This window comes from Phoenix dactylifera, chromosome 5 (genome assembly GCF_009389715.1).
Source record: "Phoenix dactylifera cultivar Barhee BC4 chromosome 5, palm_55x_up_171113_PBpolish2nd_filt_p, whole genome shotgun sequence".
Taxonomy (NCBI): Eukaryota; Viridiplantae; Streptophyta; class Magnoliopsida; order Arecales; family Arecaceae; genus Phoenix; species Phoenix dactylifera.
Window position 1 is genome coordinate 18,196,718 of NC_052396.1, and position 27,926 is coordinate 18,224,643.

Consider the following 27,926-nt stretch of genomic DNA (forward strand, 5'->3'; position numbering starts at 1 on the left):
AGTGTGATGATATAAAGAAGTTTTGTGAGGATACTTCTATTATTTGTTCCATGAGAATTCTTCTCATGAGTCATGGAATGGGGTTTTATAAAGTCGTATGACTCAAGCATGGGAAGATGACATATGTTTCCTTTAGGAATTTTGGAATTTAGATATTAAAGTTGGAAAATATATCAGGAATGATGAATTAGAACTCAAACTATGCAAGGGGTAGGGATAACCTCGTGTTCTCCTTCTAAGGCTTTGCCAATAGGCGCATCTGGCCCATAAATTTTAGAATAATTTTGCAGAAGAGAAGCCTAATGTTTTCTGGAGATGGATATGATTTTTACGTGCTAGGTTTTCTGGAGGGAAAATCAAGCATAAGATTCAGAAAAGTTAATACGGTGGCATGTTCATGCTTCAGTTATGCCTATATATGTATATTTTTTGTCAAGCATATTAATTGGGCTGAATTCAGCATGAAAATGTTAGAGATTGTACCTTTTCCAGAATCGGCAAGCATTCACGGGCAACTGAAAAAATTGGTAATGATTTTCCGGTGAAAAGAGCCAGATAGTGTTATGATTTGTTGCATGGCCTGCCTGGGTAAATGGTTCTGTCTAATCACTAAAACTTAAAGAGAGATTATTGTAGGCTCAAGCTTTGGATTGGTTTTTGTTTTTATTTTTGTCCTACTTCTTGTCATCGTGATCACCTTTGTCATCAACTCATCATCATATAGATTAGTTTATTAGCCTTTATGGTGACGTATAAATATGTTATGGTTTAAGATATATTTTTTTTAATTTTTATAAACACAGTTTCTTTTGTGTACTGTTCTGATAAACGCCACTGAAAGTGCACGTACCACAACTACTAAGCACATATTACCATGGACAGCGAATTATAGAAGTCTTCAAACTTAACATATCATGAATATTTATGGATTTAACATATCAGTTATATTTTATGAATTGTATGATATGGTGTGTACTGAAACTAGTTCCAGAACTGCAAGTGATGGCTAAGAGACAGATTAAACAAATGTTTTGCAAGTTATCGGCTGCATAGTTATCCGATGCCAGTTAGTGGTTATAGGAAAATCTGACATAGAGCTATTAGGCTAGCTATGCAGTTTGAACAAAGATGCTATCTACTAAGGAGGCCTGTGCATGAAATGTTCATGGTGGAGAATTTGGAGTTCAGGAAGGGAGCAGTGTGTCAAATGTGAAGATACAATAGTGCAAGTGACCAAGAGCTGATGATAAAGTCTGAGTCTGAACTGCCTGCTATCATCTAGAAGATATGCCAACTATGAAACTTGACAATATTCATGAAACAAATTCATTTGGTTGAGATATGGCTTACCATTCTGCAGTATTATTTTATTCTTTGAATGTGTTGCAGAATAATTTGATAAGTATCGCAAACTTGGACTTGCTAGATTTTATAGAGATGGAACTTTGAGGTTTTAAAGAACCTGGCTCGGGATTGCTGGACAAACAATTCCAGAATGATGGATCATTAGTTTGCATGATAAACTACAGAGTTCTGAGAGCACAGTTACCTTCTACGTTCAAGGTAGCTCTAATTTGTTAGTGCCCCTTTGACTGCCATAATCTCTGAATATATAGCTTAGCTGTCTGCCGTATTCCTAAACATATATATTTGCTGGCATCTGGAGATTTCAATTTTAAAAAAATATAATACTGTCAAAATTATCAAGCTGAGCATCTCCGATTGCCATGGTGTGTGACCTTATCTTTTTCCACTTTGTATGTGCTCAGTGATGATTTTAATGATATGCGAAGTATAAAGATGGCATATTGAAAACTAGAATCTGATTAGCAAGAGGGTAAAAAGCCATTAACTCTAGTTTAGCAAAAGCCATGTCATCTTCTTAGTAACATAAAGTAAGTGCAGAGAACGTTAGTAGATGTCTGACTACAGCAGAAATTTCCATTGACATAAAGCTGGTATCATATCACTCATGCATTATATTATTACTCCGGGAATCCTATTTCCACCAAATCTGTTTTATGTCAATCTACTCTTTTATTTTTGTTGTCCACCTTACAGTCCCTGAGCACTTGATAATGTCCTAAGAAGCTCAAGAGCTTTGGTATTATCGTTCGTGAAGTGCTTGGACTCTTTCATCTCTGCTTTAACCGCCAAAAATCATGGACATTCATTTCTTTAAAGTTCACCATGCATTTATATTCTTTTAAGCTGTGGATATCTTTCCTTGGAGTTGCTTCAATATCTTATTTCATTTTCTTCTATTTGTTGTAATCATAATATTCTCTGTAGTGTTGTCCAATTGTTTGCTGAAGGTTCATTTGCCGAATGATTCTCCTAAGTATTCCCCAAATAATTATATTACTAAGAAATATACAGTAAAAAAATAATCATAGAAGCTTGCCCATGACTTATTACTGCATAACTCATGGTCTATTGGATTGATTAAGAGTGTTACTTGTTGCCATTGATATTTGGTGTTGTAAGCTCTCCACTGTTTGTTTGTGTACTGATGTATCTATTTTTCCCCTCTGCAAGTTTGAAGTTTTTGGAAAAATTCTCCAATTTTTAATCTGAGCTAAGTTATTCCTGAATGATGAGCTTTAAACTGAAATTTTCAGAGGTTCTTATTTTTCATCTTTTTCTGTAACTCCTGTAGAGGGACTTTTGCTTGATTCCATGCTTCCCATGGTTGCTATCTTACATGGTTGGTCTGGTCCACTCCTGTTTCTCGCATGCATCTTCTGGCATGGCTGGTTCATTCATTAAACTGTGATAGCATGTCTTTCTGAAAATTTGTAGGCCTTCCAGGTGCCAAATGTCAGTTTTCCATTTCAATCTCATTATGGATTATGTCCATCTTATTTCATCATCTTCTCATTTCCGAACATTAACTGCAACATCTATTCCTGTGATTTAGTTTCTTGACCAGCTATTTACAGGTGATCATATAACATGCATAGATTTTTCTTGTTATGGAATTTGCTTATATTTTGGAGAGAAACTATCGCCTTGAAGTCACAATTGAATCCAATAGGCTTGTAAAGAAAAACTAGTTGTGGAACGATCAATCTGTATCCAAGGGGCAGGTGGGAATAATCGTAAAAAAGTGCATGGACTGGTGAGTTATATTGGTTGTATTCTTGATATTGAACTTCAAACAGTAGAAATACTTATTGTGAATGGAGATAGACTGTTACAAACCAGGAGAGAAAATTCTATGTGCAACTTTATTTGTCTTTATTTCCTGCAGAGAGCAGAGAATTCCAAATTGTACATCATCTTGCATGATGTACATTCATGCAAGCAAGCTTGATTGGTAAAGGATATGTATATCATGGACAAACAAATCTAACATCCATCTTACCAATGGCACCTCTAATTCAAGAAATCCCCTTCCTATGAACTTAAACGGCCAAAATCAAAGCACAAACACAAGCCCATCACTTGGACTTTTCTTCTTCACTCAGCAACTGATCCACTGTGGAAAGATCAATCCTGGCTGAAGCCTGCTTCACCCACTCTACCACCTTCTCCGCTTCCCGGCTCGCCTTTTCCTCCTCCTTCAGTGCCTTCTTCAAGTTTTTCTGCTGTTCTTTCAAGGAAAAAGTACTGAAATCTGTAAGGATCTCTTCACTGCTCCCCCGACGCCCCCGGTCGAGCCTTGAGCCTTGGACTCCACTGCTGCTGCTCTTTATGTTTGATTCCTTTTTAGCAGAACACCCGAAGCAGCACGCCTGTCGTGGCGGAGAAGGAGATTCCCTGGAGCGATTCCTGGTCATGATCTCAGGCTTTTAGTTCATGGAAGGAATTTGAGCTCGAATAATTTTAAGAGGTGGATGAGGAGGAGAACTTCTGAGACATGAGAGAAGCTGGGTTTTTCCTATATGTTTTGGGATAAAGTCCATGGCTTGGAATAGATGATTGAACTACCAAAAGTTTAACGGTCGTTTTCTGATGAGGTGAGACTAGAGAAGCATGCAGCTGGGTGATTGGACGAGCGGACAGAACAAATGGAAGAAGTTGGGAGTTGAGGGGTCCTCAGAAGCACAAGTCTTTTGAATCTCGTAGAAAACTGGGTCCTGCCATGGGTGGAGTGGTTGGTGATCAGCTGTGGGATGGGTTTGCTGCTGACCTTGGCCCAAGCTGTGGGCACACAAGATATTATATGGAAGGAAGGCTGGTGGATGCATTTGTAATGCAGTGAGTAGCTTCAAGGACCATTTTAGGTAGATATTTTAGAGCTTCTAGATCAGAACCAACAGTTTGGTAGCTACTTTGCAAGTTTGCTGCATGCTTAAAAACCTTCTAATATCTGAGGAGTTTGTGGCATGCTATCTTGACACCTACATAAAAATTCTCAAACTAGTAGTATTATTGTAGCGGTATCGAAGTCTCTATTTGTCGCATCCAATTGATTATTCAGATAAGAGCAAATTTTACCCATCATTAATACGGTATCTATATGGTGAATAAATGAAGGACTTTGCGTAAACTGAGCCTCCATTTTAGGTAGAAGGATTCAGGAATGCAAGAAGGATATGCTTCTTGTTATTAACTATCATTGATGAATATGTGGAATGTGAGGGGGATTTGAATCCTGCACATCCACTCCTACCCTATCATGAATATGGGTATCCAAGTGGTGAATGGAGAGCTCAATACAAGCTGAGCCTCCATTTTTAGATATATATAATAGATAATAGACTATCTAAAATAAAAAATAAATTAATTAATAAATAATCGTATTAAATAAGAGTCCTATTTGCTAACAAAGATAAAGAATTGTATTGAATTTCATATATGGCACTTTTGATTAACTTGCCTCATCATCAATATGGGCGTCTATATGGTAAATAGAGAGCTCAGCGCAAGTTGAACCTCCATTTTAGATATGTACTAGCATATAAATCGTGTAATACATGAGGTACTAGTTTTTACTTTTTTTCAACTATCCTTGAAATATAATATAGAAATATAATAAATTATATTAAATAGAAGGTTTTAATAGTCAAATTTAGTTGCATATTAAATAATTAACTTTAAGGATGGTTGAGCAAAAACTTCTATCCTTAATATCGTCATTAAGTGCAGAACTTTGCACATGCTAAGCCTGCATGGAAAAACTCTCATTATTAATAATGTAGTCGCTAATACCAACCCCTTGCGACGCATGGGATACTTTTTTTTTCTTTTTTTTCTAACTATTTTCAAAATAATATATGACAACATAGTTAATTATAATAAATAGAAGACTTCAATAGTCCAATTTATGTTGCATGTTGACAAATAAGCTTTATTGATGGTCAAGCAAAAACTTTCATCAAATATCTAAACTAATATAGTATAATATTTTCAAGTATAAATTATGCTTATATAAGTTTTGTTGATATTTAAAATTGATAATAGCAAGATACTCCATTATCTAATACTTATACTTAGTTATCATTAAAGAAGTAGATAATATAACACTCACTTATACGGTTCTTTATTTTAGATAATAAGTAGAGCTTTTATAACTAATACAAAAGGAAACCTTGTAAATTTATAACTAATAAGTAGAGCTCTTACTAACATGGGCTTGTACATAGTGAGTGGAAAGTTTAGCCTTGTAAATTTTTATTTTACATTGCTAAATATTAATAAATCTCGTTCACATTTTTTTCTTAATATATTTTCCTCATATAAATATGACTATGATAATTTCTTTACTAATTTATAAACCTTTAAATGCGTAGAATATTTTCAGTAGGTCGCTAAAAATTATTGATCTTTATATATGTATGGGTTTTCTTAATTCAAATGTTCTTTTCCGAACATCGTACATATCTTGAAAGTCGAAAATTCAAGCTAACATTTTTTTTCAAAATTGGAGATTTATAAACCAGAAGGCATAATACAACACAAAAGACTATTCAATTCATATACTATAAACATGTTAGAACACCATCTTGCTCAATGCACAAGACACAATTTTTCTCCTTTTACAGACTATTCCTCAAATACAATATAATAACATAATATATTATAATAATTCAAATTTTTATTTCACAAAAAGCAACAAACTTTAAAGATGGTCGAGCAGAAGCTCTTGTCTAATATCTGAACTAATATAGTATAGATAAGTATAATACTTATCTATTTTAGTCATATAGTATTCTCGAGTATCAATTATATAAGTATAATTTGTACTTATATAATTGATACTTAATATTAATAAAAGGTTCTTCATTTTGTATCACTTATACTCACTTATCATTAAGAAAACATAAAATATAGCACTCACTTACAGCAGATATCTACTAATAATTGATCATTATAGATCTATCTTCATCTTGTATCAGCTATAAAAGAAAATAACAACCATTATTTGTTATAAAATATATTATTTGGTTATTAAAATTGTTATTATGATGGATATTGTAATAGTAATAGGTAATAATAAATAATAATAATAGTACTTTTTAATTACTTTTTACTTGATAAAAATATTATTTCTCAAACCATCCTATTTCTTTTAGGGTAAAATTGATGGAAAAATTGAACTTTGAAAAAAATAATTCGTTAAAAATATCGCAAATGAAAATAATGGTTGTTATTGGCATCAAAACGAACTAAATAATATATTACAAGAAATTTATTTATTAAAAATAAAAAATATTTATTAAGAAGGAAAGTGTTAATATTTTATAAATTTATTAAGAGTAATGATTGGTTCTCATCAAGAGTAGGAAGTTTGATTAATAACTATAATCATTATATATATATATATATATATATATATATATATATATATATATATTGTTGCTGGAAATTGGACCCGGGGGCTACCGCGAAGCCGGGGAAGGAGGAGCTCCGCTGCGGGGACGGTGGTCGGCGGCGCGCCGACTGGTGACGTCCTCCTGGGGGGGGCGTAAGTCCTGCAAAAAGCCGGTGGCCGGGCTCCCCGGCGCCGGCCCTCCGATGCTTAAGTCAGAGGGGGCAGATATGTGGAGAGAGCAAGGAAGAGAGTCTATGGAGAAGACAGCAGGAATATGTGGATAAGATGAAGAGGGTGATCTCCTCCCTTGTGTCTGTGCTGTTTGCTTCTTTTCACCCGGTCCAGGAGGGTTCTGTCCGGGGGGCCCCCATCCTTTTCCCCCCGGTTTTCTTTTATAGAAGGATTTTTGTTACCTGGGAGGTGATAGGAGGTTTGTCTTCTTTTGTAATAATTGGGCACGATTTGGCCCATTAATGGCGTAGTGGAGAACGGGACCAAATCGGACCGGAATCAGGGAGTTGTCACGGTCGATCGGACCTGTTGGAGTGGTTGAACCGCCGGCTGTGGTGGGCCTGGGGTCCGTGGATGGTAAGTGCATTTATTACCGAATGAACCGGCGGTCAGGGAGAGCCATACGCTCTGATGGTTCAGTGATCCGGAGATCGTCTTGGGCCGTGCTCATTAAATGACTGGGTGCATCGGAGACTTGAGGAAGTCTCATGCATTAATGGCAGGTCGTGCCGAATGCCTGCAGAGATCTTATGCCTTGATGGCTTGGAGATAGTGGCAGGCCATAGTAGAGTCGCGTGTATAGCCGCCGGACCTTTCGAGAAAGCTTGGCGGGGAGGAGTATTAGTTAAGGCATCGGCTCGGCAAGGGTGCCGAGCCGAGCTGGTCGCCCAGAGGGGCGCCCTGTGGCGGGGTTGCTTCGAGTACTCCTGGTCGGCGCCCTTTGGGCGAACACCTTCTAGCCGAGCGCCTCTATTTGGCGCTGTCTCTAGTCAGCGCTTTCTAATTGAGCGCTTCTCTGGTCAGCGTTCGCTGGTCGGCTCTTCCTATCCGAGCATCTCTACTTGGTTATTTTGATTGGGCGCCTCTTGGCGCTCTCTCTCTGGTCGTCGCCCTTTAGTCGAGCGTCCTCCTGGTCGGCGCTCTTTGGCCGAGCGCCTTTCCGGTCGGCGCTCTCTAGCCGAGCGCCTCCGTGGCGGTATGACTTGGGGTTTTTCCCCCAACACTACCCCCCGACTTTCGAGTTCCAGTTGGCTACCAGCTGGAGCGTGGGAAGTAGCTTTAGTTGGGCCATTACGGATTCCGAAAATTTTAATTTGTTGCGCGTTTTGAATTATCGAGCGCTTTGAGGTGCCTTTAATAGGCGGCGTCTCTCTTTTCCCGAAGAGTCTCATTATTGGGACACTTTTCGCGAAGCGTCCTCGCGTCGTGGGCTCATGATGGGGCCGCACGATCCGATGGGGCGCTTCGGCGTCCGAAGCGCTAGCCCTAATTAAATGCGTCGTTCTGTCTTTTGGACCGACACGCGTCGCCATCTAAACAGGATACAGCATTTTTCTCGCTGATCCGGGCCGTTGGGGAGGTCTATTTAAACTCTCCCCTGGCCCTCTGTCCTCTTTCTATTGCTTTCTGCTTCTAGCTTTCTTCCTCTTAGCCTCTCTCAGTCCGAAGTTCCTTCTCTCCGGCGTTTCCCTCAGGTCCCTCTTCTTTTTGATTTCTTTTTCTCGCTTGCAATGGGTTCTCTCCCTAGCGAAGTTGAGTCCACCATGAGCGTCCTGGAGGTCGAGATGACCGAAGAGTGGTTCTTCCCTCTTCACGGGTTCCGTTTGGAGCCCGCCAGGCGGAGGGACCGGATAACCGATCCTCCGGTAGGCCGGATCGGAGTGCATCTGGAATCGCTCTGGGCCGGCCTCCGATTTCCTCTTCACGGCTTCGTGAATGAGTTGCTAACGGTGTGCCAGTTGGTTCCGGCGCAACTCACTCCGAACGCCTAGAGGACGGTGGTCGGTTTTCTATCCCTGTGTTTACTGCAGGGGATTCCGACTTCTGTCAACGTCTTCCGGCGACTTTTTATTTTTAAGTCGAATCCGGGAGACGGAGAGTGGCTTTACATCGCCCTTCGGGCGGGTCGGCCACTCTTTCATGGTGCCCCTTCGTCTATTCATGGCTGGAAGGAGAAATTCTTCTTCCTTGGTTCTGCACAGTCCTGGGGGTTTGACCCACGGTGGGGACCGGCTCAGCTCAAGTCCATCAACAAACCCCCCAAACTTTCTCCACGTGAGCAGAGGATCCTCGACGCCATCCGCAGCTTCGGGGACGGCATCTTACTGAACGGCCTCATATGTGAGGACGCTTTGGTAAACGTGGGCTTGAGCTCGGCGCGTCCCCATGGTAAGAGTAATTTCAAGGTGTATTTATTTCCTTACTGTTCTAATGTTCTAATCCTTTTTGCCTTTGCAGATATTGCAAAGATGGTGACGAAAAGTGAAGTCCTCTACGCCCGCTTCCAAAAGAGGGCAGCCGAGCTCTCGGGCGAGCCCACCGAGCCGAGGAAGAAGCAGAAGGTCTCGGCTACCCCGGCGACCCCGGCGCCTCCGGCAGCAGTGGCCGAGGCGGGTCCTTCTCGCCCCGCTCACTCCGAGGCGGGTCCTTCTCAGCCCGCGCGCCCCGAAGCTGGTCGGAGGGAGGGCGCGGATTCCGGGGGCTCGGGCTCCAGAGCCTCGATGGCGCCCCCATGCCCGGCGCCCTTGACGCAGATTCCTGGTCGGCAGGACGCTTCAGTTGCCGACCAGGGGAGGAGTTCTGCGGGTCCCGTGCTTGCACGCCCCGCCATAGTTGTGCGGCGGTCAGATCGGCCGCTTGTGCGACCCCAGCCCCCTAGCTCCGAGCCGGGGAGCAGTCAGGGAGCCTCGGGGTCGGCTCCGCCTAGGCCAGCCGATGCTGGCCTCCCGGGCCCATCGGGCTCGGTGGAACGGGTGCCCCTTGCACCCACCTGGTCGGTGTTCGAGGGTGATTCAGCCCTCGAAAACCCTCGAGTAGCGCTTGAGATATTCCGGGTCGCGCTGCTCCCAGCCAACCGGGCCATGATGCAGTCCATGAGCTATAATGCTTTCATGGACTTTACCCGCTGCAACGCCGTCCGGGTAAGTAAAATTCTCCACCTGTGTAATCTGTATAGATTTTCTACTAGTGGCGCCTTATGTTTTCCTTTTCGTCTCTTTTACAGCATTTGCACGAGACGGAGATGCTGATGCACCTAGTACAAGAATACCGGGAGAAGGCCCGGAGGTGCCAGTGCGGGTATGACGAGGCCCAGACGAGGTACACGGCTGCCGAGGTGAAGTACCAGGCCTCCGAAGCGAAGTACCAGGCCTCTGAGGCCGAACGACAGGTGCTCCAAGAAAAGGTCGGAGCATCCGAGGGAAGGATTCGAGCCCTTACCGCCGAGCTCGATGAGGAAAAGGGCGCGCATGCGTTGACGAGGTCCGAGCTGCGCGCTGCTGAGGCTCGATTGGCCGAAGCCGAGCAGGCGCTGGCCTCCCGCGAGCAGGAGGTGGGGAATGCCCGCCTCCGACATTTGGAGCTCGAGCGGGAAATAAAAACCCTCGAGAAGAAGGCCACCTACCACGAGGCTCGGGAGCTCGAGGCTCGGGAGCAAGCTCAGAGCGCGGTGGCGCTCTTTCGCGAGTCGGAGGAGTTCCGCGACCTTCTGAAAGAGGAGGGTGTGAATGGGCTGATCCAGGGCTTCCGGAATTTCCGCAACCAATTGCGGCGGCTCCTCCCAGATTTTGACGTGAACTTGCTCCAACCGGGAGCAGGGGTCGAAAGGCCGGATGTGGAGGCGGATGCTCCGGAGGCCGAGGCGACCGAAGCCGCCCCCGAGGCTACTCCCATCGCTGCCGAGGCCGAGGAGGTCCCGACTGCTGAGCCCGCCGCTCCCGACACTGCCGAAGCCGAAGTGGTCGGGCTCGGGCCTTAAGAGTGTAATTTTGTTTTGTTTTGTAAAGTCGGGATGGCCTCCCGTACTTGTAAGGGCCGAACTCGAATTTTGTACTTGGCCTACGGGCCTTTTTGAAATGAATGCATATTTTTGGAAACTATTCTGTTATAGTCCCAAGTTTTCCTGCTCGGATCTATTTTAGGCTCCAAGGAGATGGGCTCTATGGCCTCTAATTTCGCCCGCCACAGGGTTTGGGTTTAGGTTCGGCTTGCCGAGCTCCATTACTCGGCCCTTCGACTAGCGGTAAAGCAACGCTTGTGCTCAAAGGATTTGGGCTCGGAGAGTCCTTCCGAGCCTAGCCCAGATTTCGACCAAGCTCTAAAGCGGTCACTGGGACTTAAACTTTGGGTGAAGTTAGTGAACTTCGATCCTCGCGTGGCCGGGACGGACCAGATTCGTTTCCATCGAATGGGTCGAATGCTCGTCAGCTCGTGACGGGAATTCACCGGACTTAGTATGATAATGTGCTGGTGTCGTGTGTTTTCACGCCGAGGCGACTAAAACATTCTGCTCAGAGTCCACTCTTTGAGGACGTCGGCAGAGAAATCCAAAACATAATGTAGAAACATTAAATGAATGGGTACCTTGTACCGTGTGCGTCCTTGCGCCGAGGCGACTGAAGACGCTTCTCTGCTCGGACTCCGTTCTTTGGGGACGTTGGCAGAGATCCAAGAATAGAATAGACAATAGAGACACTAATGTAGAAACATTAAGTAAACGGGTACCTTGTACCGTGTGCGTCCTTGTGCCGAGGCGACTGAAGACGCTTCTCTGCTCGGACTCCGTTCTTTGGGGACGTCGGCAGAGATCCAAGAATAGAATAGACAATAGAGACACTAATGTAGAAACATTAAGTAAACGGGTATCTTGTACCGTGTGCGTCCTTGCGCCGAGGCGACTGAAGACGCTTCTCTGCTCGGACTCCGTTCTTTGGGGACGTCGGCAGAGAAATCCAAAACATAATGTAGAAACATTAAATGAATGGGTACCTTGTACCGTGTGCGTCCTTGCGCCGAGGCGACTGAAGACGCTTCTCTGCTCGGACTCCGTTCTTTGGGGACGTCGGCAGAGATCCAAGAATAGAATAGACAATAGAGACACTAATGTAGAAACATTAAGTAAACGGGTACCTTGTACCGTGTGCGTCCTTGCGCCGAGGCGACTGAAGACGCTTCTCTGCTCGGACTCCGTTCTTTGGGGACGCCGGCAGAGAAATCCAAAAGCAGAATAGATAATGTAAAAACATTAAATAAATGGGTACCTTGTACCGTGTGCGTCCTTGCGCCGAGACGACTGAAGACGCTTCTCTGCTCGGACTCCGTTCTTTGGGGACGTCGGCAGAGAAATCCGGCGATGGAGAACGAGCCGAGCTCGTCGGCTGAAGCCGGCGGACAGCGAGCCGAGCTCGTCTTGGTCAATGAAGACCGCATCCCAACGCATCGGGGCATCCCGATAAACCGGGGCATCTCGACGTCTCGAGGCATCCCGGCCGAGGTCGGGGTAGGAGCACGAGCCGAGCTCGTCCGGTCAGAGAGGACCGCTACTCATAGTCGATGGAGCACGAGCCGAGCTCGTCCGGTCAGAGAGGACCGCTACTCATATCTCGACGTCTCGAGCTTCCCGGTAACCGGGGCATCCCGACGTCTCGGGGCATCCCGGCCGAGGTCGGGGTAGGAGCACGAGCCGAGCTCGTCCGGTCAGAGAGGACCGCTACTCATAGTCGATGGAGCACGAGCCGAGCTCGTCCGGTCAGAGAGGACCGCTACTCATAGCCGATGGAGCACGAGCCGAGCTCGTCCGGTCAGAGAGGACCGCTACTCATATCTCGACGTCTCGAGCTTCCCGGTAACCGGGGCATCCCGACGTCTCGGGGCATCCCGGCCGAGGTCGGGGTAGGAGCACGAGCCGAGCTCGTCCGGTCAGAGAGGACCGCTACTCATAGTCGATGGAGCACGAGCCGAGCTCGTCCGGTCAGAGAGGACCGCTACTCATAGCCGATGGAGCACGAGCCGAGCTCGTCCGGTCAGAGAGGACCGCTACTCATATCTCGACGTCTCGAGCTTCCCGGTAACCGGGGCATCCCGACGTCTCGGGGCATCCCGATAAACCGGGGCATCTCGACGTCTCGAGGCATCCCGGCCGAGGTCGGGGTAGGAGCACGAGCCGAGCTCGTCCGGTCAGAGAGGACCGCTACTCATAGTCGATGGAGCACGAGCCGAGCTCGTCCGGTCAGAGAGGGCCGCTACTCATAGTCGATGGAGTACGAGCCGAGCTCGTCGGTGGAAGTCGATGGAGAACGAGCCGAGCTCGTCTGGTCACTTAAGACCGCACCCCGACGTCTCGGGCCATCCCGACGAATCGGGGCATCCCGTCGTGGCAGGGCATCCCAATATATTGGGGCATCCTGACGTCTCAGGGCATCCCGAAGTTCGGGGCATCCCGACGTCTCGGGGCATCCTGACCGTGGTCAGGGTAGGAGAACGAGCCGAGCTCGTCTGGTCAGAGAGGACCGCAACTCATAGTCGATGGAGCACGAGCCGAGCTCGTCCGGTCAGAGAGGACCGCTACTCATAGTCGATGGAGCACGAGCCGAGCTCGTCGGTGGAAGTCGATGGAGAACGAGCCGAGCTCGTCTGGTCACTTAAGATCGCACCCCGACGTCTCGGGCCATCCCGACGGATGGGGGCATCCCGTTGTGGCGGGGCATCCTGACCGTGGTCAGGGTAGGAGAACGAGCCGAGCTCGTTGGTCGATGGAGAGCGCATCACGAACTCACGGGCATCTTCAGGGAGTCCACGCAGGTACTCCATCATCCCGAGGCATCGGGGCATCCCAACCGTGGTCAGGGAAGAAGAATAAACCTGATGCCATGAGATAATCAGGAAAATTGGTGAGCTCGGAATAAGTTCGCAAACCATCAGTTTATTGTGAAATGAAATTCATAGAATGAAATTCAATGGTTGAATAATGGGGAACCCCTTAGGGTTCTACTGGTGGTACACGCGGAGATTTTCAGAGCTCCAGCTCCGCGGAATGGGAGTCCCATCTAGAGACTCCAATTGATAAGTTCCGGGTCGGCGAATGCGCGTGACTCGGTATGGTCCTTCCCAATTCGGGGCCAGCTTCCCTTGCTCAGTTGGTCGGGAGGCTTCAGCTCTTCTGAGGACAAGGTCCCCTGGTCTGAAAGATTTGACCTTGACCCTGGCGTTGTAGTACTGAGCTGTCTTTTGCTGGTACCTCGCCATACGCACTCGGGCGACCTCCCTTGTTTCCTCGATCAGGTCGAGGTTGCCTCTGAGCTGCGAAGAGTTAGAGCTGGCATCGTGGTGCTCGACTCTTGGAGAGGGGAGCCCAGTCTCTAGTGGAATAACGGCCTCCGTCCCATATGTTAGGTTGAAGGGAGTCTCGCCGGTGGGGATGCGGAACGTAGTCCGGTAAGCCCACAGGACATTGTATAGGTCTTCGACCCATTATCCTTTGGATTTGTCGAGCCTGGCTTTGAGACCCTGCAAGATAGTACGATTTGTTACCTCGGTTTCTCCGTTCGTCTGAGGGTGCGCGACCGAGGTGAAGCGATGGTCAATGCCAAGCTCGGAGCAGAACTCCCTGAAGTGGATGTTGTCAAACTGGCGACCGTTGTCAGAGATAAGGATGCGGGGAAGCCCGAATCTGCAGATAATGGACTTCCAGACGAAATCCCGCATCTTCTGCTCGGTGATCCGGGCGAGGGGCTCAGCTTCCACCCACTTTGTGAAATAGTCGATGGAGACGACCAGGAACTTCCTTTGCCCGGTGGCCAGTGAAAATGGCCCGAGGATGTCAATTCCCCACTGGGCAAAAAGCCAAGGGGAGCTGATAGAAGTCAAAGGAGCCGAGGGCCGGCGCTGAACATTGGCGTTCCTTTGGCACCGGTCACATCTTTGGACGAAATCCATAGCATCCTTCTGGAGTGTCGGCCAATAATATCCTTGGCGCAGAATTTTATGGGCCAATGCTCGCCCTCCCAGATGGTTTCCACAAATCCCTTCGTGGACTTCGCGCAGGGCATAATTAGCTTCTGTTGGGCGAAGGCATCTGAGGAGGGGAGAGGTGAAGGATCTCCGATAGAGCTTTCCCTCGTGTAGTATGTACCGGGTGGCGAGGCGCTTGATTCGGCGAGCCTCTCGTTCATCAGCGGGGAGGGTTTCGTCTTGCAGATAGCTGATGAGTTCATCCATCCAGCTTGGCTCGAGCTCGGTGCAGAGGGTCTGCTCGGGCTCGTCTGTGCTGGGCTTTTGGAGATATTCCAGTACTGCCTCTTTGGGAAGCTCGCTCATGCGAGAGGACGCCAGCTTTGATAGCTGGTCGGCCCTGAGATTGTCCGACCTGGCAATATGTTGAATGTGGAAAGAGTCCAAGGTCGAGGCGAGATCCCGTACCTTCTGGAGATACTTCTGCATGGTCGGGTCTCTGGCTTCGAAGTCGCCCACAATTTGGTTGACGACGAGCTGAGAATCGCTGAAGGCCTTCAAGTCCTTCACTCCTAGCTCTTTGGCTAGCTTAAGCCCGGCGACGAGCGCTTCATACTCCGCCATGTTATTGGAAGCAGGGAACTCGAGGCGCAGGGCCTGCTCGGCGACCACCCCCTCCGGGCTGGTGAGAATAAATCCTACTCCGCTACCCCCCGAGTTTGAAGAGCCATCGACATGTATAGTCCATGTCAAACTCGGGGTCTGCTCCAGCAGTGGCTCAGGTTCAGGCTCGACCTCATCCGGTATGGTGCACTCGACTATAAAGTCTGCGAGTGCTTGTGCTTTGATCGACGGTCTGGGCCGGTACTCGATGTCGAATTCTCCGAGCTCAATGGCCCATTTAGTGATCCGACCCGCACGATCTGATCTCTGCAGGATCTGCTTGACCGGCTGGTCAGTCAGCACAGCCACTGTATCAGCTTGGAAGTAGGGTCGGAGCCTCCGAGCCGAGATGACCAAAGCATAGGCGGTCTTCTCAAGCTTGGAGTATCGGGTCTCAGCATCCCTTAAGACCCGGCTGGTGTAATACACTGGTTTCTGAAGTTTCCCCTCCTCTCGGACCAGGACCGAGCTTACTGCTACAGGGGAGACAGCTAGATACAAGTAGAGGAGCTCACCCTATTGAGGCTTCGTGAGTAGGGGAGGGGAAGCCAGCAGGTGCTTAAGCTCTTCGAAAGATCGCTGGCACTCATCCGACCACAAAAAGTTCTTCGGCTTTTTGAGGGCTGCAAAGAATGGAAGGCAGCGCTCGGCCGAGCGGGAAATGAATCTCCCGAGGGCTGCCACTCGGCCCGTGAGCCGCTGTACCTCCTTGACCGTCCTGGGAGGCGTCATCCCTTGGAGGGCTCGGATCTTCTCTGGATTGGCCTCAATTCCTCGTTGTGTAATGATGAAGCCGAGGAATTTGCCGGAGGTGACCCCGAATGCACACTTAGCTGGGTTGAGCTTCATCTGGTACTTTCGGAGTGTGGAGAATGCTTCATTGAGGTCGGCTATGTGGTCTTGCGCCGTCTTGCTTTTCACCAGCATGTCATCCACGTAGACCTCCATGTTTCGGCCTATTTGGTCTTTGAAGATCCGGCTGACCAGCCTTTGATAAGTTGCCCCGGCATTTTTTAGACCGAACGGCATCACTTTGTAGCAGTAGGTTCCCCCGTCGGTGATGAAGGCTGTCTTTTCCTCATCTTCTGGCGCCATGCGGATCTGGTTGTATCCGAAAAAGGCGTCCATGAATGCCAGCAGCTCGTGACCCGAGGTGGAGTCCACGAGTTGGTCGATGCTGGGAAGTGGAAAACTGTCCTTCGGGCAGGCTTTATTCAGGTCGGTGTAGTCCACGCACATACGCCACTTCCCGCTAGCTTTCTTGACGAGGACCACATTGGCGAGCCATTTCGGGTAGGATATCTCCCGGATGAAGCCGGCTTCAAGGAGCTTGCCGACCTCCTCGGCTGCTGCTCGTTGTCATTCAGGGGCGGCGCCTCGTTTCTTTTGTCGCACGGGCTTGCAGGTCGGCTTCACCTGAAGCCGGTGGACCATGACCTCCGGATCTATCCCCGGCATGTCTGCAGGCGACCATGCGAAGACATTCATATTGTCCCGTAGGAAGTTGACGAGGCGACTCCTCTCGTGTTCGCCAAGGCCAGAGCCGACCTGCACGGTTAGCTCGAAAAAGTTCTCTCGTAAGGGAACTTGAATTAACAACTCACCAGGCTCTACCCTCTCTTTCTAGGGGTTGACCCGTGCCTCCATAACTTCAGTTGAGGGCTGGTCAGTCGTTGGGGCAGGCACCTCGGCTGGTCGTCTTGCCTCGTGGGTCGCTAGGTAGCATCGCCTTGCCACCATTTGGTCCCCTCGGACTTCACCGACTCCTTGGCTGGTAGGAAATCGCATCAGCAGGTGGTGAGTTGAGACCACTGCTCGGAGGGCGTTGAGTCCTGGCCTTCCGAGGATGGCATTGTAAACCGAGGGCAGGCGTATTACAAGGAAGCTCATACCCACGGTACTTTCACGAGGGGCGAGCCCGGCTGTGACCAGAAGGTCGATCTCGCCCTCTACTGGGACTGAATCCCCAGTAAATCCAACTAACGGAGCATTCATCCTCCGCAGCTGTTCTTTTGTCATCCCCATTTTACAATAAGCACCAAAATACAAAACATTCGCCGAGCTTCCATTATCAACTAGGATGCGTTTTACATCGAATTTATTTATGATCATGGAGATGACCACGGCATCATCATGGGGAGTTTCGACTCCCTCTAGATCATCATCTGAGAAGGAGATGGCTTCAGAGGTGCGCGGGCGCTTTGAGGAGGCTTCTTCCCCTGAGGCTTCCCCAGCCGAGGTCCCGCCTCGGATAGTATTGATGACGCCGGCGATGGGCCTGTTGGCATTTGAACCTTCAGGCTGTGCTGCTCCTTCGGCTGGCTTCTTCCCTTCACGCCGGCCTTGCACAAACCGATCGAGCGCCCCTAGGCGAATGAGTGCTTCGATCTCATTTCGGAGCTGATAACAATCCTCGGTATCATGGCCGTGATCCTGGTGGAAACGGCAATACTTCCGGATATCACGCCGGATTCTGGTGTCTGGCTTCGGGGGTGGGAGCCGGATGCAATCCCGACTCTCAATCTCCATGAGGATTTCAGCCCGAGGAGCATTGAGGGGAGTATACTTTTCATACCTCCCTTCAGGTGCACGGGCCTGCAGTGGAAACCTCGGGCGGAGTGGTGACCTCTGCTGCGGCGGTCCTCTCAACCGGGGTGGACTCTTCGGGCGGGGCGGATTCTTAGCTCGTCGCGGAGACGGGCTTCTGGGCCGGCCGCGCTCCTCGCGGCGTCTTTTCTTGGGGTTCTGCTCGGTCCCACCCCGCCTAACTGCCACGGCCTCTTCTGCCTTGGCATACTTCCGCGCCCGAGCGAACATTTCGGTGAGGTCCGTGGGGAAATTCTTCTCGATCGAGAAGAGGAATCTGTAGGACCGGGCTCCAGTCTTCAATGCCGACATGGCGATTGACTGGTCAAGCTCCCGGACCTCCCATGTTGCGGCGGTGAACCGGTCCAAGTACTCCTTGAAGGATTCTCCCTCCGTTTGTTTGATATCAAGGAGGGAGTCGGATGTCCGCCGCTGGGGCTGGCTGGCGGCAAAGTTGCCAGCAAATTGTCTGCCGAGCTGCTCAAAGGAGGAGACAGTACTCGGCTTCAGCCCGGTGAACCAAAGCCGGGCTGGTCCTCGGAGTGTCACCGGGAAAGCTTTGCACATCATGGCCTCCGAGGCTCCTTGTAGGGCCATCAAGATCCGGTAACTCTCCAGGTGGTCAAGGGGATCGGCCTTGCCGTTGTAGGGCTCTACCTGGGGCATCTTGAACCGTAGCGGAACTGGTTCATCTTCAATCTCTGGGGAGAAGGGCGACTTCGTAGTAAACTCAAAGTCGCCATCGCGCCCCGATTTCCTGCCATGGAGTGCCTGGATTTGGCGCTCCAGCTTCTCGACCTTCCTGTCGAGTTCATCGTTCTGGAGGATTGCTGCAGCGGTTCGCTCGGGTGCGGGTTGCCCTGGAACCGACTCAGCTTCTGAAGGTTGTGGCCAGCCTCCATGGCCTCTGACGGGGTGCTCTCTCCAGAGGGAGGCCTGGACTTGAGAGTCCTGACCTCGAAGGGGAAGTCCGCTTGCAGGAGGCTCCGGTTGGACTGGAGCCGGAGGAGGCGGTGCCGTTGGGATGCCCCTGGGTTGCAAGCTTTGGACAGCGGTAGCCAAGGCTTGCACTTGTTGCACCAGGGCATCAAACTGCTCCGGCCGAACTTGAGGGGTTGGCTCGACCGGAGGTGGTGAGTTCCGGACGGAATGCTCAGGACTGGGTGGAGGACGTCGAGAGGCGTTGGAAGCCCCTTTGCTTCTTAGCTTCATGGCAGCGAACTCGGTTCCCTTCCTCTAGCGCCAACTGTTGCTGGAAATTGGACCCGGGGGCTACCGCGAAGCTGGGGAAGGAGGAGCTCCGCTGCGGGGACGGTGGTCGGCGGCGCGCCGACTGGTGACGTCCTCCTAGGGGGCGTAAGTCCTGCAAAAAGCCAGTGGCCGGGCTCCCCGGCGCCGGCCCTCCGATGCTTAAGTCAGAGGGGGCAGATATGTGGAGAGAGCAAGGAAGAGAGTCTATGGAGAAGACAGCAGGAATATGTGGATAAGATGAAGAGGGTGTTCTCCTCCCTTGTGTCTGTGCTGTTTGCTTCTTTTCACCCGGTCCAGGAGGGTTCTGTCCGGGGGGCCCCCCATCCTTTTCCCCCAGGTTTCCTTTTATAGAAGGATTTTTGTTACCTGGGAGGTGACAGGAGGTTTGTCTTCTTTTGTAATAATTGGGCACGATTTGGCCCATTAATGGCGTAGTGGAGAACGGGACCGAATCGGACCGGAATCAGGGAGTTGTCACGGTCGATCAGACCTGTTGGAGTGGTTGAACCGCCGGCTGTGGTGGGCCTGGGGTCCGTGGATGGTAAGTGCATTTATTACCGAATGAACCGGCGGTCAGGGAGAGCCAAACGCTCTGATGGTTCAGTGATCCGGAGATCGTCTTGGGTCGTGCTCATTAAATGACTGGGTGCATCGGAGACTTGAGGGAGTCTCATGCATTAATGGCAGGTCGTGCCGAATGCCTGCAGAGATCTTATGCCTTGATGGCTTGGAGATAGTGGCAGGCCGTAGTAGAGTCGCGTGTATAGCCGCCGGACCTTTCGAGAAAGCTTGGCGGGGAGGAGTATTAGTTAAGGCATCGGCTCGGCAAGGGTGCCGAGCCGAGCTGGTCGCCTAGAGGGGCGCCCTGTGGCGGGGTTGCTTCGAGTACTCCTGGTCGGCGCCCTTTGGGCGAACACCTTCTAGCCGAGCGCCTCTATTTGGCGCTGTCTCTAGTCAGCGCTTTCTAATTGAGCGCTTCTCTGGTCAGCGTTCGCTGGTCGGCTCTTCCTATCCGAGCATCTCTACTTGGTTATTTTGATTGGGCGCCTCTTGGCGCTCTCTCTCTGGTCGGCGCCCTTTAGTCGAGCGTCCTCCTGGTCGGCGCTCTTTGGCCGAGCGCCTTTCCGGTCGGCGCTCTCTAGCCGAGCGCCTCCGTGGCGGTATGACTTGGGGTTTTTCCCCCAACATATATATATATACACTATTTAAAATAAAGAACCATATTAAATAAGAGCTCTACTTATTATCTAAAAAAATAAACCGGATTAATAACATTATTAATATAATCCAAAATAAAAAACTGTGTTGATAATATTATTAATATGGGTGTTTACGGGATGAATGGAGAGCACAGTACAAATTGAGCCTAGTCTTTAGTTATATATAATAGATAATAGATAGTAGATTATCCAAAATAAAGAACTAAGTCCCACTTATTATCTAAAATAAGAAAATACATCAATGACATTATTAATACGGTACAAAATAAAGAGCCGTATGAAGTAGGAGACTGACTTATTATCCAAAATAAATAAAAAAAATATACTAGTAACATTATTAATACGGGCGTGTACGTGGCAAATGGAAAACTCAGCAGAAGCTAAGCTTCCATTTTAATAATATGTAATGGATAATAGAATATAATAGAGCTCCCATGAGTAAAATAGAGAAAGATAAACAAACTAAGAAGTTCATTTCATACGTCCATGCTAGATTCAAAATAGTCATCCAAAATCCAACTCTACCTTCCACTCTTTGACATTTATGTCATCGATTATCTTATTAGGAGTGCATAAGCTTGTGTAGAGGGACCTTATAATTTAGTCTCCTTGGTTATTTGGAGTACGTGACATTTAAAATTTGAAAGCATTTTGTGAGAAATCTAATAAAGAAACATTTGTAATTTGGCCTCATTACCAACGGGATTGGGTGGCCATGGTCTATATGGTTTGAATTTTTCGCTAGTGAACTTGAAATAGATAGATGCACTCTCACTTTTACTTGCTTTTGAAATCGGTAGATGCCCCTCCATGGTTCATTAACTATATTAAAATTCAAATTTTAAACTTCTATATAGTAACCATAGAACCATTCACTGTTTACTATATGTAAAATGGGAAATCAGATATAAAGACAATACCTTCCTTCATACATTGCTTTTGCTAATGAGTAAACGCTTTAGTGACCATATGAAAGAAGAGATGAAATTTGATGAAATGTCCCTCTATTGCTTATTAATTATAATAAAATTCAAATGTCATATTTCCAGATAATGACTAAAAGTCCATCCTAGGATCACTATACAAAACATGGAAAGATCAAAATTTCATAATTATGATAAGATCAAAATTCATGTTTTCATATAGTGACAACAAATATAGTCCCCATAAAATCATTCGGGAATTTTTAATGAAACATGGGAAATGAAATTCAATAATAGTTTCCACTAAAATTAGTTTAAGGCTCATATTTCGTTTTCATGTAAGATCTGTTAACCATTCCAGGGTAACATAATAAAATATGTAAACCAAAATTTTCTGAATGTAATGGCCAACTGAACCATAATGGATTCACCAAATAAAATGCAGAAAATGATAAAGTTAACCATATTTCTTGTTTTCATATAGCGATGAAAGAGCCATTTAGCAACGAAAGTTAATAATAAGTTTTATATAACTACATTATAAGCTTGTTGAAGTTTTTTTTAAAAAAATCATTTTCATTCTTTTACATATACACCCTATAACATTTCTAATTTTGTTTATAATCTCTTGTAAATTTGCAATTTGCACGAATACCAATTTAAATATGATTTTCTGCATAAATTCTCCGTTTGGGATTGTGCTTGTATAATCATGGTTTAATTTTAACCTATGTAAAATAACTTATATTCCCCTTCAAAAAACTACTCTAATTATTTCAAGAATATTACTGCCAATTACTAGGAATGGCTAATTTTAACACTATTCAAACACCTAGTTAGCACAGGAGCATTTGTGAAAAAAAAGAATTACGGTAGAAGTATGACATCTTCCAGATTATGCATGTATTTCGGAAGACGAACATACATGCTGATTGGGTCACCTCTTTCATTGCTCATCATTTTTGTGACATTCTCTGAATTCGGTGTGTGCCTGTCTCTCCAGGTTGTGCATGTATTTCGGGAGACAAACAGAATTGCTGATTGGGTCGCCTTCTTCGCTGTTTATCATTCTGGTAACATTTTTTGGATCCGATGTGTACCTATCCCTCCATCGCTATGGAGTATTTTGGCCTTTGATTCAGTGGGCAGTGCTCATGCGAGATTAGTATGAGCTGCCGGTGCACCCAAAAAAAAAAAAAAAGTTTACATGGGTATGCACATAAATTTAGCAGTTTTGAGGGATATATGTGCAAGAAATTCAGTTATTATTTTATCAGCCAGCACTGATACAATAAAACTACAGTCATAGTGTTAACTAACGACCGTTATGCACCGTTCTTCCCGTCCCTCAAACGGCGGCGATACAAAAGGCCGATTGGCTGCTCCGCTTCGTTTTTGCGGAAGGCGGAAGGAGCAAAGAAGAGGGGAAAGGAAAAGGGGGGAAATAGAAATACAAGAAAACACTAAACCCTAGTTTCGATTTCCAAGGAGAAGCATCTAAAATTAGGGTTAGGGTTAGGGTTCAGAGAATTGAAGGGAGATGATGCGGGGAGGAGGCGCGGAGGGGATGGGGATGATGGGGGCCGGCGGGCCGCTGCGGCTGAATCCGGCTGCGGAGGCGGGGGGAACGAGCAGCGGCGCCGGCGGAAGGGGGAAGGAGGAGAAGATGCCGCAGTGGTCCCCGGAGGAGACGAGGGATCTGATCGCGATAAGAGGGGATCTGGAGAGGGACTTCAACGTGTCGAAGCGGAACAAGACGATGTGGGAGGTGGTCGCTGCCCGGATGAGGGAGAGGGGCTACCGCCGCTCGTCGGAGCAGTGTAAGTGCAAGTGGAAGAACCTCGTCAATCGCTACAAGGTTCGGTTGCATACTTGATTTCTAATGGCTTCCGATTTGGCCTCTCTGAGCTTAATTTCTTAAAGTTAATTCCTTTTTTCGGCCAGGGATTCTATCTATTAGGATTTCAGAATGATTTGCTGGTTTTCCTCTAGGAAATGTTGGTTTAAAAGATTTCTCTTTTGGGGATTGTTAGCATTTGGATTGCTTCTAATTAGGCCTCTTCTAGCATAATTTTCTCGAAGTTAATTCAATTGGGATGTCAGGTTTATTAGCTGGTTTTCATCTACTTCCTTTTCTTTTAACGAAAAATTTGGGTTATTAGCGTTTGGTAATCTTGTTTTCCTTTTCTAATTTTACCTGTTTAAGAATGATGGGAAGGGTTTTTTTTCGTTTCTTTTCTTTTGGAGAAAAGGACAAAAATGGAATTTTTTTGTTACTTAAAATAGTGTAAAATTAACTTGTTGTATAGAGGATATTAGGTTTAACAAATTTTCATGTATTACAGTTTCTCTAGAGCAGTAAAATTAGGTCTATTCAAGAGATATACATCACCATAGCGTTTCTATTCCTATGATATTGAATAGGCATGCATCTTTATTGGCGATGTAGCACGAATGTTGTTTTGGTATAAGGGTTTGCTTATTGATCTTCGATAGTGTATATGAACAGGCCTTCTCTTGCCAATCATGTTGAAGTTTTCTATTTATATATGCTGGATTGAAGCTACAAATTTAGTAGCAGGTAATTGTTGGCTCTCCCTTCTCCTCGAGATGGGGATGGGAAGGAGAACAATTTGATGGCTGGTGTTTGGATAGATGTGCAGGCGTGCATGTGGCATCCGAACTGGAAAGGTATAGGTGACAGTGGGTCCTACTGGCTTAACTTTCAAGAACTTTCACCATTAAGGTACGGCCTTCTCGAGAAAGGGAGCGATGACTAGGAGCTATGAGCTATGAACTACAAACTATAAATTAAAAGTACTAAAAAATAATTGAAAAATAAATTAATAAAAGAAACTGGTAAATTGATTCAATCGTTCCCTGAAGGGTCTCTTTTCAGAATTACAATTTAATACTTATATATACCTTCTCTAATTGTTGGACAATTGTCTCTTTCCCACATCTCCATTTTCCATAATCCAATCTTACAGCAACTGCTTCTACCCCTCCTGTCTTGCTTCCGAGGCTTCATCCTATGTCAGGCTGATGTCAACATCAGGCAAGATTAGCTTCTTAAATCAATATGTATCTTCTCTAGTAGGTTATATTTATAATGGGCCAAACCTGCTACCTCTAGAACTCAACCTACGCCTTAGGCAATCACTCCGCTTGGTTCGACTAATTCCTTTTAGACATGGCTCGGTCTGTCTTGCGTGACACTATATTTGGCTTGATTGACCTACCACTATCATTCAACCCTTAGGTCAGGTTATGTGCCAACCATCTTTGTCGATCACCACCTATCTCCCAGTTAGTGGCTTCCATGTCTGCCTTGTTGAATTGGAGTTGACCCTCTTGACCTACTTTTCATTAACGAGACCAGTTTCTCATTATTATCTGGTCTCTGACAGTGCCACATGGCATCGTCGCCTTTAGGGTCCCTCTATAGGTTAGGATGCGGTGTAAACAGTAATAATTTAGCTGCAAAAATGTGGATCTCATTGTTGGAGATTATACATTGGAAGTAATCACAAAGTTCTGATTGGGCACGTTATCATGAGATTTCTAATTGACAGGATGAACTGATAGATGGTTTCTTTTCTTCATCTGAGATTGTAATGTGCTTGATCAGGACCAACATTCAGCTTATATGTTCCAAATATACAGTTATTTTAGACTTGTTGTTTCAAATCTTGTAAGCATTTTTTTTCAGGTGCAAGTCCTGCTTAGTTAGTCAATTGTCAGTACTTGTATTTATAGACGTAGGGCAGCCAACAGAACATTGTATACTGTAAGATTTGTAAAAGAATAACTGGGTTTGTTTTTTCTCTCAAAGTAAATGACTTTTATGCATCTCTAGAATGCTTTTAGATAGTAACTCCATGCTTATTAATAAAATTCAAACCTTACAACATTAACAGTAAAAGATGAACGTGCAGCTATTCATATTTTCACATGGCATTTAGGTACTACAGAATGTAATGCAATGAACCCGGTCTATTTCCACAGGGTAAAGAAACAGCTGATCCAGAAACTGGCAAACAATGCCCTTTCTTTGAAGAGCTCCATGCTGTCTTCACAGAACGTGCAAGAAACATGCAGCGTGAACTGCTTGAGTCTGAATCAGGAGCTTCCCATTCTAAGAAGAAACTGAAGAGGCTAGGTGCGGATAAATCCTCTGATGAACTATCCGAAGATGATGAAGATGATGAAGACAGTGATGGGGAGCGCCTCACAAAGTCAAGAAAGAGGAAAATTGACAGAGGCCAGCAGCAGCGGGCAACAGACAAGGCAAAAGCAACCACTAGCAGCATCTGTAATCTGCTGCAGGACTTCTTGCAGCAGCAGCAGCACATGGAGGTGCAGTGGTGGGAGATGATGGAACGGCGGGCTCAGGAGCGGGTGGTGTTTGAGCAGGAGCGGCGGCAGTCAATGGAGAAGCTGGAGAAGGAGAGGCTGATGCTGGAGCAGGCATGGTGGGAGAGAGAGGAGCAGAGGAGGAGAAGGGAAGAAATGCGGGCTGAGAAAAGGGATGCACTCTTAACCACTCTTTTGAATAAGCTCCTACAGGAAGACTTGTGATAAGAAATTTGCAGCAAGTAGAGCTGGAGAGAAAAAGAGTGGGGCTTGCATTCTATGGCCTTGTGATCAATTTTTATGGTTGCATAATTGTGACGACATCCTTACAGAAAGGAAACTATACAACAATGTACTAACATGTAAAAAAAAAATCCAAATCATAAGTTCTGTACTCACCAAAGATTGCTTTTGGCGAGGAGTCATGACGATAGAATTTAAAGATTGGAATTTGAGTGCTTATACATATCTTTGGGTTTGTAATTATGGTTGTACAGTATCTCATGCTTGAAAAACAAAAAAAATTACTCTCGGTCGAACCCTGTAACATCAGATTGTTGAATGTAATTAACCATAGAATTAATGGAAAGATGGTTCTGGGATTCATTATCTTCCTCATGCAATCTATATCCAAAGTGGAACTTTTTGAAGTTTCTTTGATTGCTCTTTCAAGAATGACAAGCAAACCTTGCTTCAACACCCAAGTCATCTCACAATTGAACACTTCACAGCAATAAAGCCCTTTATAGTCACAAAGAGGATTTAGAATTCCATATGATATCATAAGTGATGGGGACATCAGAGCCCTTCATTCAGATGATCCGCATATTTATTTTATTTTTATTTTTGGGCTTGTTTGCATTTTAGGGCTTATTTGTGTTATTTGTGGGCTTATTAAGAGTTATTTTTATGTAAGGGGGTTTTATGTTAATTGTGTTTATTTGGCCCTATATATAGGGGACTATTTTCATGATTAGGGTTTTAATGAATGAATGAATGATTAAGAATTTTCTTTTCCCCAGATCTTATTCTTCTTCCTCCTCCTCCCCTTCTTTTCTTCCTGCGTCCCTATAACCTCTTCTTCCTTCTCCTTCTCTTGTTCTTCCTTCTTCTCCTCTTTCCCCGCACTAGTGCTGCATCAACTTGGTATCAGAGCCCCGGCTTTGCCCCCGTTGCCAAAGCCACAATCGAGCATTTTCTCCCTCAACCTCCCACGGTCCACTGGCCCTATTTATTCACTCCACCAAAAATCCCACCCGAGACATCATCTCTGTCTCTTCCCCTCGGTGCTCACCAGAAAACAACACACACACACACAAAAGAGAGAGAGAGAGAGAAGGTCCCTCCCTCCCTCTCGGTTCTCATCAGAGACAAAAAAAAAGAGGGGAAGACCCCTGTTCGTCGGCCCTGTCCCGCAGGCCGCCAAGCCCGTGGCCACCACTCCCACGCTCCACCGCCGCTGCATCACGCCACCGCCAGGCCGAGCGCCGCCCCCTTCGAAGTGTCGCCGCGCGCCCCGAGCGCTCCGCGACTATCGGGCACCCTGTTGCCGCCCACGGAGGCCTGAGACTGGCTGCCTGTGTCGTGTCCGCAGAGGGGACCGCCGCCGTGGAGCCCCGCGGTCGGTCGCCGCAAGCCCGCAGCCGCCGTCGCGCCCTCCATCCGCCCGCAGTCGCCGCCACGATTATCGGCACGCCCGCCCGTAGCCATAGGGAGGTTGAAGAAAGCCCTAACGGGTAAGTATCGAGCCCATTAACCCACAACCTGTTAGCCCGGTTCCACAAAAAAAAAGGAAAAAAAAATTCACGTGCCTTGCACGTGAGGACTAACGGGTTATCGGAGCGGGTCACGCCCGACAACCTGAATCCGACAGGATCCAAGGTTTAAAAAAACGCACGTGACCCCACGTGTTAAAAAAAAAAAAACCTTACCTGTTCTTCTTCCCCGATCGTCTGCCCGTCGACGCCATCTTCGTCGAGCAGCCGAGGTGCCGCCGTTTCGTCCACGGTGCCTCCCCGCTGCCTGAGTCCAACCGTCGCCACCCCGTCGCCGAGCGCCGCCTCCTCCGAGCGCCCCCTCCGGCTCCGCCGCCTCTTCCGAGCACCCCGAGCCGTCACCGCTCGACCTCCGGTGACCGAACCGTCGTCGCTCTCCCCGACGAGCAGCGTCGCCGCGCCGGCCAGCCTTCCCCCCCGCTGCCGAGCCCGT

General features: G+C 47.1%; 2 protein-coding genes across 2 annotated transcripts; one reads left to right on the forward strand and one right to left on the reverse strand.

Annotated features, from left to right (window-relative positions):
- Positions 1–1,220: 1,220 nt before the first annotated feature.
- Positions 1,221–4,502, reverse strand: LOC103716667. The gene has a single exon (XM_017845082.3). It carries the CDS (start codon positions 3,780–3,782, stop codon positions 3,444–3,446), a length of 339 nt encoding a protein of 112 aa, XP_017700571.1. The 5' UTR covers positions 3,783–4,502; the 3' UTR covers positions 1,221–3,443.
- An 18,083-nt stretch (positions 4,503–22,585) lies between these two features.
- LOC103716642 (trihelix transcription factor GT-3b-like) lies at positions 22,586–26,320 on the forward strand. Its single transcript, XM_008804726.3, has 2 exons — positions 22,586–23,220; positions 25,371–26,320. The coding sequence occupies exons 1-2, from the start codon at positions 22,903–22,905 to the stop codon at positions 25,941–25,943; spliced, it is 891 nt and encodes a 296-aa protein (XP_008802948.1). The 5' UTR covers positions 22,586–22,902; the 3' UTR covers positions 25,944–26,320.
- The last annotated feature ends 1,606 nt before the right edge of the window (positions 26,321–27,926 follow it).

Coding starts and splice junctions, on each gene's coding strand:
- LOC103716667 (XM_017845082.3), bottom strand. CDS start 3,782: ATGACCAGGAATCGCTCCAGGGAATCTCCTTCTCCGCCACGACAGGCG.
- LOC103716642 (XM_008804726.3), top strand. CDS start 22,903: ATGATGCGGGGAGGAGGCGCGGAGGGGATGGGGATGATGGGGGCCGGC. Junction 23,221..25,370: donor ACCTCGTCAATCGCTACAAG/GTTCGGTTGCAT, acceptor CTATTTCCACAG/GGTAAAGAAACAGCTGATCC.